Source organism: Bufo bufo, chromosome 8, assembly GCF_905171765.1.
Source record: "Bufo bufo chromosome 8, aBufBuf1.1, whole genome shotgun sequence".
NCBI classification, from domain to species: domain Eukaryota; kingdom Metazoa; phylum Chordata; class Amphibia; order Anura; family Bufonidae; genus Bufo; species Bufo bufo.
The window spans coordinates 182,467,107-182,481,368 of record NC_053396.1 but is presented as its reverse complement, the minus strand read 5'-3'; the positions used below and the strand labels follow the sequence as shown (position 1 = coordinate 182,481,368).

General features: G+C 47.5%; 1 protein-coding gene across 1 annotated transcript in view; it reads right to left on the bottom strand.

Annotated features, from left to right (window-relative positions):
• Positions 1–7,990: 7,990 nt before the first annotated feature.
• The window catches only part of RAB4B (RAB4B, member RAS oncogene family), a 35,396-nt gene continuing 29,124 nt past the window's right edge, over positions 7,991–14,262 (bottom strand). The window contains exons 7-8 of the mRNA XM_040442470.1: positions 9,862–9,985; positions 7,991–8,797 (exon numbers count right to left, since the gene is read on the bottom strand). Of these exons, the coding sequence (XP_040298404.1) occupies positions 9,870–9,985 (116 nt within the window). The 3' untranslated portion in view covers positions 7,991–8,797; positions 9,862–9,869. The remainder of the gene's footprint in view (positions 8,798–9,861; positions 9,986–14,262) is intronic.

Here is a 14,262-nt window from a genome sequence, read left to right as displayed (position 1 = left end):
AGAACTGGTTCCACGATGTCCTGGACATACCGAACATTGGTCAATGTTCCCTACACAAATACCAGACAGGAATGGCCATGATAGCTAAAAGCGCCCCACGCCATGACATGATGGCAGTAGGCACTCTCCAGCCTCCCGAGAACTCTGGTGAGACCTTCACAATCAGCATTTATCACTGTTGTAGGGCTGGAGAGCGCTTATTATATCAAGGTAGAGTTATGGGTAGATGTCAGGAAAAGATAGTAGAAAATGTGGCATCATCCAACCATAAATGGAAAATCTGCAGGGAGAAATATCTCGGTCAAATGCCAACTTTGTATAAAAAAAAAAGGGAAAAGTTGTCTTTTGCCGAGATATTTCTCTCACCCAGCATGGGTATATGTAAAATGACACCCCAAAACACATTGCCCAACTTCTCCTGAGTACGGCGATACCAGATGTGTGACACTTTTTTGCAGCCTAGGTGGGCAAAGGGGCATAGTGAGTTCATGGAAGTTTTTATTTTTTGTCACAAGTTAGTGGAATATGAGACTTTGTAAGAAAAAAAAAATAAATCATCATTTTCCGCTAACTTGTGACAAAAAATAAAAAATTATAGGTACTCGCCATGCCCCTCACGGAATACCTTGGGGTGTCTTCTTTCCAAAATGGGGTCACTTGTGGGGTAGTTATACTGCCCTGGCAATTTAGGGGCCCTAATGTGTGGTAAGTAGTTTGAAATCAAAATGTGTAAAAAATGACCTGTGAAATCATAAAGGTGCTCTTTGGAATGTGGGCCCCTTTGCCCACCTAGGCTGCAAAAAAGTGTCACACATCTGGTATTGCCGTACTCAGGAGAAGTTGGGGAATGTGTTTTGGGGTGTCATTTTACATATACCCATGCTGGGTGAGATAAATATCTCGGCAAACGACAACTTTTTCCATTTTTTTATACAAAGTTGGCATTTGACCGAGATATTTCTCTCACCCAGCATGGGTATATGTAAAATGACACCCCAAAACACATTGCCCAACTTCTCCTGAGTACGGCGATACCATATGTGTGACACTTTTTTGCAGCCTAGATGCGCAAAGGGGCCCACATTCCTTTTAGGAGGGCATTTTTAGACATTTGGATCCCAGACTTCTTCTCACGCTTTAGGGCCCCTAAAATGCCAGGGCAGTATAAATACCCCACATGTGACCCCATTTTGGAAAGAAGACACCCCAAGGTATTCAATGAGGGGCATGGCGAGTTCATAGAATTTATTTATTTTTTGCCACAAGTTAGCGGAAATTGATTTTTTATTTTTTTTCTCACAAAGTCTCCCTTTCCGCTAACTTGGGACAAAAATTTCAATCTTTCATGGACTCCATATGCCCCTCAGTGAATACCTTGGGGTGTCTTCTTTCCAAAGTGGGGTCATTTGTGGGGTGTTTGTACTGCCCTGGCATTTGAGGGTCTCCGCAATCATTACATGTATGGCCAGCATTAGGAGTTTCTGCTATTCTCCTTATATTGAGCATACGGGTAAGGCTACTTTCACACTAGCGTTCGGGTGTCCGCTTGTGAGCTCCGTTTGAAGGGGCTTACAAGCGGCCCCGAACGCATCCGTACTGCCCTAATGCATTCTGAGTGGACACGGATCCGCTCAGAATGCATCAGTCTGGCAGCGTTCAGCCTCTGCTCCGCTCAGCAAGCGGACACCTGAACGCTGCTTGCAGAGGCAAGCGGATCCGTCCAGACTTACAATGTAAGTCAATGGGGACGGATCCGTTTGAAGATGACACAATATGGATCAATCTTCAAACGGATCCGTCCCCCATTGACTTTCAATGTAAAGTCTGGACGGATCCGTTCAGGCTACTTTCAGACTTGCAGACGGATACAAACGTCTGCATTATAGGAGCGGATCCGTCTGAGCAGACATCAGACGGACCCGCTCTGAACGGTAGTGTGAAAATAGCCTAATGAGAATTATTTTTTTTCGTTCAGCCTCTGGGCTGAAAGAAAAAATGAACGGCAGGAGGGGAAAGGCGTCTGCCAGGACATAGGAGCTCCGCCCAACATCCATACCCACTTAGCTCGTATGACCTGGCAAACCCGATTTCTCCATTCACATGAATCGATGTGGATGAATAAATCATTGCCGGTATTTTTTTATATATTTTTTATATACAAAGTGTTTGCCAAAGTATATGAACACCGCCACCTCCTCAGCTCATAAGCCTCGGCAAACGTATCTTTTACTGCAGAGGAGAAATCTCGTCTTGCAGCGCCGCATACACCGACTTGTGTGCAATGCTTCTGTCAGAATGCACATCAGTGCTGCAGCTGGTTGATCGGTTGGTCCACCTGGAAGGTAAAAAAAACAAAACAAAAAAGAAAAAACCAGGCCGCAACGCAATACATTTATTAACTTTATAATAACATTTGAACAGAACATATAAACTTTATTTAACTTTTTGAACTGAACGTTAACTTTTTTGCTTACCGGTGTTTTTTTGTTTGTTTTTTACCTTTATAGGACAAACCTCTCCTTCCCCATGGGACAATGTGCAAAGTGCAAATCGCCCAAAGATGTGGCGAAGTACATTATGCACTTTGTCCCAGGTGAAAGGAGAGGTTTGCAGCAGCTGTGAGTGAAAGGGCCCTAATAGCCCTGTGTGCCTGTCCTGTGAGATGCAATCCCTATGCTAAGTGTACCTGTGTGTGGTACTTCCGGAAACACTCCCCTAAAGCATAGGGCAGGGTGGTCAGGACAGTCAGGACAGAAATAGCGGGTGTCACGCCTTATTCCACTCCTGCTACAGACACGACATCTTTTTCGGGGTGACGATTGGGTTGAGGTACCAGCAACGACATTGGGGAAATGTCGCTCGTGTAGACGGCTCACTACACTGGTGGTTGGGGCCACGGAACCTCCTGGATACAGGAGGTTCGCGATGATCTCTTCCTGAAATTTGAGGAAGGATCCTCTTCTCCCAGCCTTACTGTAGAGAACAAAACTATTGTACATAGCCAATTGAATCAAATATACAGACACCTTCTTATACCAGCGTCTGGTGCGTCGGCACACTAAATAAGGAGCCAACATCTGGTCATTGAAGTCCACCCCTCCCATGAGCGCATTATAGTCGTGGACTGAGAGGGGCTTTTCAATGACACGTGAATGGAGGAGAGCATGTAAACGTCACGCTTGTCTCTCCATTTCACCGCGAGCAGTTCTTCGTTACACAAGGCAGCCCTCTCCCCCCTTGCAAGACGGGTGGTAATGAGCCGTTGGGGGAAGCCCCGGCGACTATGTCGCACGGTGCCACAGCAGCCAATCTGTTCTAGGAACAAATGCCTGGAGAGGGGCACACTTGTGTAAAAATTGTCCACATAAAGATGGTACCCCTTGCCAAATAAGGGTGACACCAAGTCCCAGACGGTCTTCCCACTGCTCCCCAGGTAGTCAGGGCAACCGACCGGCTCCAGGGTCTGATCTTTTCCCTCATAAATCCGAAATTTGTGGGTATAGCCTGTGGCCCTTTCACAGAGCTTATACAATTTGACCCCATACCGGGCGCGCTTGCTTGGGATGTATTGTTTGAAGCCAAGGCGCCCGGTAAAATGTATAAGGGACTCGTCTACGCAGATGTTTTGCTCAGGGGTATACAAATCTGCAAATTTCTGGTTGAAGTGGTCTATGAGGAGCCGAATTTTGTGGAGCCGGTCAAAAGCTGGGTGGCATCTGGGACGGGAGGTGGTGTTGTCGCTAAAGTGCAGGAAACGCAGGATGGTCTCAAATCGTGTCCTGGACATAGCAGCAGAGAACATGGGCATGTGATGAATTGGGTTCGTGGACCAATATGACCGCAATTCATGCTTTTTGGTTAGACCCATGTTGAGGAGAAGGCCCAGAATTTTTTTTTAATTCGGAAACTTGGACTGGTTTCCACCGGAAAGGCTGGGCATAATAGCTTCCCGGGTTGGCGGCTATAAATTGAATGGCATACCGATTTGTTTCTGCCACGACTAAGTCCAAGAGCTCCGCAGTCAAGAACAGCTCAAAAAATCCCAGTGCCGAACCGATCTGAGCTGTCTCAACCCGAACTCCAGACTGGGCAGTGAAAGGGGGATCTACAGGTGCGGCTGAAGTTGGGGACTGCCAATCAGGGTTTGCCAGCACCTCAGGGACTCTTCGGGCCTGTCTGTGCGGTGGCTGCGATGGGGTAACTACTGCACGCGCCACCGTACCAGCTTCAACTGCCCTTCTGGTGCTTGTCACTTCACCATGTTGTACGGCAGTGCTGGTACTAGGTCCAGGAAGGGCTGCGCTGCTGGTGTATGCCTCACCACGTAATCCGACAGCGCCAGCCCCACTCTGCTGCCCTTGAAGCGGATCCTGCGCAACCTGTGGTCTAGCGACACGGGGCCTGGTACGCCTGGTTGTATCAGGGACCTCAACCTCATCGTCTGAACTTTGGGTCAGACTGCCACTGCTTTCTACAGGTTCATATTCTGACCCACTAGATTCGTCAGATGAGGGTTCCCATTCCTCATCCGACTGGGTCAGAATCCTGTAGGCCTCTTCAGAAGAATACCCCCTGTTTGACATTTGGACTACTAAATTTAGGGGTATTCCCTGAGACTACCCAAGAAAAAAAGCAAGCCTGTCTTACAAAGGGGAGGCTAGCGAAGTACCGGAGGCCGCTGCGATTGATAAAAAATATTAAAACAGATTTTTTTATCGCCGCAGCGCTTGTAAAGTGATTGTGCAGTGATCAAAAAAAAAAACATTTTTTGTCACTGCGGCAGGGCGGGCGTGGGTGAACGCACGTGTGGACGACCGATCAGGCCTGATCGGGCAAACACTGCGTTTTGGGTGGAGGGCGAGCTAAGGTGACACTAATACTATTATAGATCTGACCGTCATCAGTTTTGATCACTTACAGATACTATAAAAGTACCAATGCTGATTAGCGATACGCTAATCAGCGAATCAGTGACTGCGGTGCGGTGGGCGCTAACTGACGCTAACTACCTAACCAAGGGACCTAAACTATCCTAAAACCTAACAGTCAATACTGGTGGGGGAAAAAAAAGTGACAGTTTACACTGATCACTTTTTTCCCTTTCACTAGTGATTGACAGGGGCGATCAAGGGGTTAATTGGGGTGATGGGGGGTGATCTGAGGGCTAAATGTGGTGTTGGTGGGTACTCACTGTGAAGTCTGCTCCTCTGCTGGAACCAACCGACCAAAAGGACCAGCAGAGGAGCACAGAAGCCATTTAACACCTTATATTTATAAATATAATGTGTTAGATGGCTTGTGATTCGATTTTTTAAAAATCAGCAACGATCATTGGCCGGCAGGTTGCTGACGAAATACTCCTTAAACTTTTGCCGGCCCGCGATGCGCATGCGCGGGCCGGATTTGAGCGAAATCTCGAGTCTCGCGAGATGACGCGTATATGCGTGACTCTGCCTGCAGCTGCCGCCTCCGGAACGCGATCCTGCGTTAGGCGGTCCGGAGGCGGTTAATGGCACTATTTAGGGGTACCGTACACATAACCTACCGTATTTTTCACCCCATAAGACGCACTTCCACCCCTTCCCCCCAAAAGTGAAAGACGCAGGGGAAAGTGCCCCTGCGTCTTATGGGGCGAATGCTGGCAATTTACATCGCAGTCTGTAGTAGGCGGGGAGAGCGGCGGGCCGTGCAGGCGCTGTACTCTGGCCCCGCAGCTCAGTATGTACTGTATTATACGTAGTGTTAATCATCATATCTAAACTGAATAATGATGCGCTCCCCATGTGTACCATACTTACCGGTACATGTCACGCTCCTGTAGTAAGCACTAGCCGCTAGCAGGCAGGCCGGGCGGCCGTAACTCACGGAGGTCAAGTGCCTGCTCCGCCTATTTTATGAATGAAGCAGGCGGAGCAGGCACGTGACGTCAGTGAGTTACGGCCGCCCAGCCTGCCTGCTAGTGCTTACTACAGGAGCGTGACATGTACCGGTAAGTACGGTACACATGGGGAACGCATCATTATTCAGTTTAGATATGATGATTAACACTACGTATAATACAGTACATACTGAGCGGCGGGGACAGAGTACAGCGCCTGCACGGCCCGCCGCTCTCCCTGCCTACTACAGTCCGTCCCTAGGAATCTGTGGATGGGATAATGATGGGGGGGGGGGGGTCTGTGGATGGAATTATGATGGTGGGGGGGTCTATGGATGGCATTATGAAGGTGGGGGGGATCTATGGATGGCATTATGATGGGGGGGGATCTGTGGATGGGACTGTTATGGGGGGGGATCTGTGGATGACACATCTAGCAGTGTCATCCACAGATCCACCACCCTATAACAGTGCCATCCACAGATCCCCCCCACCATCATGCCATCCACAGATCCCCCCCCACCATCATGCCATCCACAGCTCCCCCCATAACAGTGCCATCCACAGATCCCCCATAATAGTGTCATGCACAGACCGCCATTAGTTCAAACCCACCAAAAGCACATCTTTTGGTTAAAAAAAAAATTCTTCTTATTTTCCTCCTCAAAAACCTAGGTGCATCTTATAGGGCGAAAAATACAGGTACTTACAGCATAAATAACATGATAACTTTATTCTCTGGGGCCGTACAATTGGAGCGATACCAAATACATATAATTTTTTCTTTAAGTTTTATCACTTTTGCACAGTAAAAACCCTTTTTTTTCAAATTGTGTTTGCATCGACGCATCCTAAGAGCCATAACTTTTTTTTCCTTCTCTGTGTGGAGCTGTGTGAGGGCGAGAAGACTTGTAGTTTTCATTGGTACCATTTTGGGGTACATATGACTTTTTATTCCATTTTTATTTTGGTGGCGAATAAGCAAATAGAGCAATCCGGGGATTTTTAGGGGTTTGTTTTTACAGCATTTATAATGCAGGATAAATTACATGATAATTGTTTAGTTCAGGTCGTTACAGATGGGGGAGAAACCAAATATATGCAGTGGATTTTATTTTTCTGATTTATTTCATTGCAAAGCATTTTTACTAAAACTTTACTATTTATACTATTTACTAGTTCCACAAGTGGACTTTGATCGTTTTTATAATATACTCTACTACTTATGTAGTACAGTTAATTAGGCTACTTTCACATTTGCATTTAACTTTTCCAGTATTGAGATCCGGCAGAGGCTCTCAATACTGGAGAAAAACGCGTCTGTTTTGTCCCCATTGTCAATGGGGACAAAACTGAACTGAGCAGAAAGGAGTGCACCAGAATGCATTGCGTTCCGTTTGGTTGCGTTCCCATACCGGAGAGGAAACTGTAGCATGCTGCAGTTTTCTTTCCGTCATGGGATGCGGAGCAAAAATGGATCCGGCGTGACACACAATGCAAGTCAATGGGGACGGATCCGTTTTCTCGGACACAATAGAAAACGGATCCGTCTCTCATTGACTTTCCATGGTGTTCATGCCGGATCCGTCTTGGCTATTTTAAAGATAATACAACTGGATCTGTTCATAACGGATGCAGCCAGTTGTATTATCAGTAACGGAAGCGTTTTTTTTTGCTGATCCCTGCCGGATCAGGCAAAAGCGCAAGTGTGAAAGTAGCGTAATGTTGTCGCTAGGCACTGCCTGATAGGTGTTAACCAAGGGCAGTTCTGAGATCCTTCATTAGGCCTGGTTGCTGTGAGAGGACCTTGATACATCACGATCTCCTTCAGTGCCAATGCCTGACTGAGGGAACCCCCTTCCTCTGAAACCTCTTAAGGTCTGCGGTCTTTGATGACTGTGGCATCTAAGGGGTTAAACAGTCCAGATCGGCAATTCTTCTGGTCCGGGCCATTAGAGTAGGAGTCTGGGTGTCAGGTGAGAGCTGAGGGTCTAAAAACTTTCCACATGTACTGTATGTGACTGACACAGCCCAAGCGGTGTTCACCGACGAGAGCGCCCGGTGATTAGCATTTCATGGTGACTGAAGGAGAAGAAAATGACGACATCTGGATAAATATGACGTAGGTTTTTATTTAATACATCTTGTATTTATGACACAGAGATATCTTTATAACAGGATCATGTTGTCTGCCTTCCACCCCAGGCATTACTAGAGCATTTCTATTATCATGTAAATTGGGGGTCATTCACTTCGATTGAATATTCGAGTGAATATAAAAAAAAAAAAACACAAAAAAATAAAAACAGGAGGGATTCTGGAGATGCGCTAAACATTTCTTCATTAAAAGAAAAATATAAAACAGCTCAAATGATAATTTACAGAAAACTAGAGAAAAGACGAAGGCGTAAAACATCAACATTGCGGTCATGTACATGTAAGTCAACCGTTTTCCAGCCAGTGGTATGTATAGCAGGTCTTGGCTTTTGCGCTCAGAACGAAAAATATGGCAGAAGAGTAATCGCCTTTCCTCAGTGGCGAAGCATTGTGGGATGAGGCTATTGGATGGCACAGGGATATTGTAGCAAGGGGTGGGCAGCAGCCTACTACGGACGGCATGAGAATGGGGTCCGGCGACCCAGGCTGGTCTTTCTATACCTGTACACTTACACCACTCTCTTTTGTCGTATTTTAGGCTGATCCTCTAGCTTAGGGTAAGGTGGTGGCCAGAATTGGTGCTTGCCAATAGTTGGGCTGCGTTTAGGGAGCCATATCAGGAAACTGGCCGTCATAGGGGGCTTCTAAACACGGAGGACATGGAAGAGACACACGGTAAGTGCAAAGTCAGGGGCGCGTGCAGTCTAGTCTGGGGCGTGATGAAAAGTGCTTCTTCTCAGTAAGATATTCACAGGCAGATGGCTGCGGAGAGGGAAACGGATAATTATTATATTAGTCTCCATACATTCCCAAAAAAGCCTCACCTACCCCATGTAAGCCCAGTCCAATAAACCTGCTCCTAATACTCACCTGCAATGGCGTCACACAGACCGTTATACTGTCACTATCTAATAAACCATCTGTAATGTCAGGGTTCTACCAATTGTACCCCCATCTAACCCTTTCTTCTTCCTCCAAGCAATAGTGGCAGCTGATCTTCTCAAACCTCCATTGCATGCACATGTACGCTCTACCACCAAATGGATCACGTGCCACTTGGAGACACGTCACTGCTGAGGCCAATTCTTGGCTGCAGCTGAGCACGTGATCCCTTCGGGAAGCCGAAGGGAGCCAGGGAGTCAGAATGGAGCAGTGGGGGGTGAGGAGTTTTTTTTATAACAGGTATAACATGGGGCAGGGGTCTGTATAAAAAATAAAATAAAATAAAATAAAATAAAAAAGCCCCAAAACTGGGAAAACCCCTTTAAGTTTTGGAAATTCTTCAATATCTATGAAAAGCTGAGGACATCAATGGTGTTTCAAGATTTGAGTCCCTGTGACAACACTTCATGAGATGTCATCATAATCTGGCAAAAAGACTGGTTTTGAGGGATGCATTTAAAGGGAGGACTGATGTTTATGACCATCTGTAGGGCTCACCACAGTCCCCCCCCCCCCCAAAAAAAGAAAAATTTAAGGGGATTTCCTGGGTTCAGAACACTGGTCTATGATCAGCACAGGTCATCAGATGGGTGGGGTCCGGCTCTCGGCAGCCCTGCCAATCAACTGTTAGGGGCGGCGGTGCTCGTGCAAGCGCTGCAGTCTTCTTCACGGTGTATATCAGTCCATCTACCTGCACGCCTACTTAGTAGGAGGGATGCAGAATATTGCAAAATGAACAGGATGGACTGATATTGAAGGCCTCCCCTGAACCAGGAGAAACCTCTTTAATAGGGCCGCAAGACTTCCAGACTTGCGTACATCTTTCAAGATCACTTTCTTTACGCCAGCTTTGTGTCTGTGTACTACAAATGTCTTCCAGTTACCTTTCTCACTAACAGTTGCACTGCTGCCTGTTCTGTAGCTGTGTCCCATGCGTGTGTTTTGCGTGCCGCGGTGAGGCTTCGCCATATTGGATCCCTGATCCCATCCTCTCAGGATCCAGCTCTCCTAGAAAACAAAAAAAACAACTAGTAAATCAAAAAGAACGTGGAAAATCGGTGGAAAGAAAAAAAAAAAATCCCCATCAAGATGCTTGCCTTCATAGTGTAGGGTAGCCGGGACCTAAAGGGTTCCTAATGGTAGACAGCACTGTTGACCAGTTTTTATAGGATCTAGTGGTACGGCGCCACCTGGTGTTCACCATCCACCATTGCCAGAAGTGGTAACACAACTATATGACTGCCTGAGCGGGCAGAGCGTGAAAGAGCACGAGAGAGTGAATTTCTGTACGATGCTTCGGCCCCTAGATCAGGCATCTCAAACTCGCGGCCCTCCAGCTGTTGCAAAACTACAACTCCCAGCATGCCCGGACAGCCTACAGGTATCAGCCTACAGCAGGGCATTGTGGGAGTTGTAGTTTTACAACAGCTGGAGGGCCGCGAGTTTGAGATGCCTGCCCTAGATAAAGCACAGTCTGGCTTGGAGGGGGTTTCTAGGCTATCACTATTAATGACCTATCCCCAGGAGGGTGAGGGTCTAGCTACTGGCACCCCCACCGATAAGCAGTTTTAAGGGGCCACAGCACTCACCCTGTGACATCACGACCACCGGTCACATGGCCTTTCTGCTAGCTGCAATACCAAGCACAGCCGCTATCCAATGGATGAGGTTGCGCTCGGCAGGTTGGATTTTTACCTGCCCGATCTGTTGTTTCCCCAAGGATAAGCAGAAAAATCTCGCAGCCAATGCTCTCCCCAGCTTAAAGGGGTTATCCCATGAATCATTTACCACCATGTGGAGAGAGGGCCTAGGCATGTGCGTCCACCAGCACTCAGATCATTAGACGGATGTGCGCACTTTAAACACAAGGTGGCGCCATAGCAATATCACACTCCTTTACTGGATCCTTTTTTCCCACAGCATGCAAACGGAAATTAGCTTCCCTTTTATGAATCATACAATTAATATGATATTTAAATAACATGCATGTACATGGTGCTGGGGGTGATTCATGGCCCTATTGACTTCAGCGGAATATAGTGAGGGTAAGGACTAGAAGAAGAGGAGTATGCCGACGGCCCGGGTAGGGGTAATAGAAGGACCCTAACGGTAAACCCCACAAGTGTCCGCCACCCTGTATGAACATGCACTGTAAAAATAGTAACATGACGTTTCTGGATTAAGAAGATTAGGAGGACATGGCCTCTGTGACTGACGGGACTCAAACGCCAAAGGAAGATGGGTGCAGCTTTAGGTCACACAGATATCCTAGATTCCTGATCCCAAATATCAAGGACCCCTGGACTCAGCTTTGAGTTGATGGTTGTGTACAAGGACCGATGCATGGGTAATGATCAGGGTGAACTGTTTGCTCCCGATCTTTGCCTGATAGGATAGCTTCATTTCCTAGCAGCAATCCAGAGAGGTCATCAATATCAGATCGGCGGGGTCCGACACCCCCGCCGATCAGTTGTAGGAGTAGATGGCGTGTGCAGTGCGCATGCGCCGTCTCCCTCCTCTCTTCCTGTTCACCGCTGCTGTCCCTTAGACATACAACGGAGAGCAGGAAGAGAGAAGGGAGACGGCGCATGCGCACTGCTCACGCAGTCTCCTCATACAGCCGAGTGGCGGAAGTCTGGGTGTCGGACCCCACCGATCTGATACTGATGACCCATCCTATTTTATCATCTAAACTGGTACTGGTAGGAGAAGTGTACAGAAATGTAACCTGCCATTACATATGGTCATAGCCCAGGCCTCTCATCCAGACAGCAGGGACACCTGAGCTACTGGTTGGGGACCACTGGTTTATAAAGAGGAATTCAAAATTGTAAAGATCTACAGCCCCCCTCCAGGCAGACTTCACCACCTGATCCAACATCGGGCGAGTGTATGATGCTCAGCGGGATGTCAAAGCAGAAAGCAATGCAGAATTAAGGCAAATCTTTGAAGATTTGGGGCTTTTTAACAGAAAATAAATGAGCTTCACCTACTAGATATATATTGAGTTAATCAGCAGGACAGGATGAGAGGAGAGTCAATTTTCAACACAGCATCTTAAAGAGGATTGATCACACTGACAGAACCTTTAAAGGGGTATTCCCATCTCAACATTTGTGGCATATCGCTAGGCTATGCCACAAACGTCAGGGGTGTGATTTACCAATAATATACTTTCTATATTTGTTTGCCTAATTTTTGTGGCCCGTACTCCTGTGGCCTAAAATAAAAATATTTCTACGCTCCAGCAGGGCACATTTTTGAGATTTTCCCTTTAAGATGTATAAAAATGTCCCCCGATTAAGAATTTTTGTCAATGATCCCCCTCTAGTATGTCACTGTCCATGTTGTGGGACTATTTGTGCACTTCTAGTAAGTATTTGGTGGCTGCAAATATGAGCTGAAGGTTTTTCAGGTTCGCTTGCCAGTAAAAGTGAATGGGGTCCGCCGCGAACTTGCGGTTCGCGAACATTTGATCGCGTTCGCGAACCGTCCCGGACGATGTTCACTAGCGGTTATGTCACAGGGCTCACTGCTGGCAGGAAGCCTCTGCCTAGCTTTCCCCATGGAGACCCCGGTTCGTCACCGGAACTCCAGAAAATGCCTCTGCCCTGCACAATTCAGCGCAGGGCAAAGGAGAGCATCGGAGCATGAACTGCTCAAGTCAGGGGGGCTGCCGGGGTGAAAATGGGGATATGTCCGGGTTCAGTTCAGAACCCGGACAACCCCTTTAACTTAGATAAGCTACAACACAGACCCTAAGGGTAAGGCTGAGTTCACACGGGCGAGATTTCCGCGCGGGTGCAATGCGGTAGGTGAACGTATTGCACCCGCACTGAATCCGGCACCATTCATTTCAATGGATCTGTGTACATGAGCGTTTTTTTTCACGCATCACTTCTGCAATGCTTTAAAATCGCAGCATGTTCTATATTCTGCGTTTGTAACGCAGGACAGGCCCCATAGAAGTGAATGGGGCTGCGTGAAAAACGCACTGCATCCGCAAGCAAGTGCGGGTGCGATGCGTTTTTCACTGATGGTTGCTAAGAGATGTTGTTTGTAAACCTTCAGTTTTTTATCACGCGCGTGAAAAACGCATCAAAACGCATTGCACCCGCGCGGAAAAAACTGAACAACTAAACGCAATCGCAGACAAAACTGACTGAACTTGCTTGCAAAATAGTGCGAGTTTCACTGAACGCACCCTGAACGCATCCTGAGCCAATCCGTCACGCCCGTGTGAACCCAGCCTAAGTGTTATACAATACCCATGATACTAGGGCTGAAACGATTACTCGATTGAATCGAGTAATTAGACACAAAGAAATCCTCGATGCTAGTTTATTTGCATCGAGGATTCGTTTGTCATGTGACCACGGGGTGGGAGTGAAGCGTACTGCTATTACGTATGCGTGCACTATGACCTGATGCTGTGTGACGTCAGGACGACAGTGCAGCGCGCAGAGAAGACAGAGGAGTTGTGGAGCGGCGCCCCTACAGGAGAGGTAAGTATTTAAGGGCTGCTGGAGACTAGGAGCAGAGATGGTGGCTCTGGGGGAGCTGAGGGCACGCTGGTATCGGAGGGGATGATGGCACAGAGGACTTATGGCATTGGGAACAGATGGCACAGAGGACTGATGGCACTGGGGGACTGATGGCCCTTGGGGGGTGATGGCATGGGGTGGTTGATGGCACTGGGGGGGGAGCTGAAGGCACAGATGACTGATGGCATGGGGGGAGCTGATGGTGCAAAAGACTGATGGCACTGGGGGGAGCTGATGACATTTTATAAAAGTTTTTTCTTATTAGAGTACATGATTAATCATTGCATTAAATCGATAGATTACTTGATTACTAAAATAATCGCTAGCTGCAGCCCTAATCCAGACCTCTAAGGGTTGCATAGCATCATAAATCAATAAAATGCTACGCAACCCAGTCAGTGCTGGGAGGTCAGGACACGTACTCTCGCTGACACACGCTGCGAGTCCAATGCATGGAACTCGCTCATGTGCAAGGGGCCTTGGTGTCAACTTTCCGTACCAAAATCTGCACTATTTGGTGTGGTGTTTGCCTCCACAAATTCCAGCAAACACAATACAGATTTTCCACCGTGGAAAATCTGCTGCAGATGTGTTTTCTGTGGCTGTACCCTCAGAGCCCTCTTACACGGGCTCCTGATCTGTACACCCTCGCTGCACCAACTTCCATTGCCAGTGCCAAACGAGACGACTATGCAAGAACCTGACCCTGTCGATCAAGAAGGGGGGGGGGCCCCGACAGAG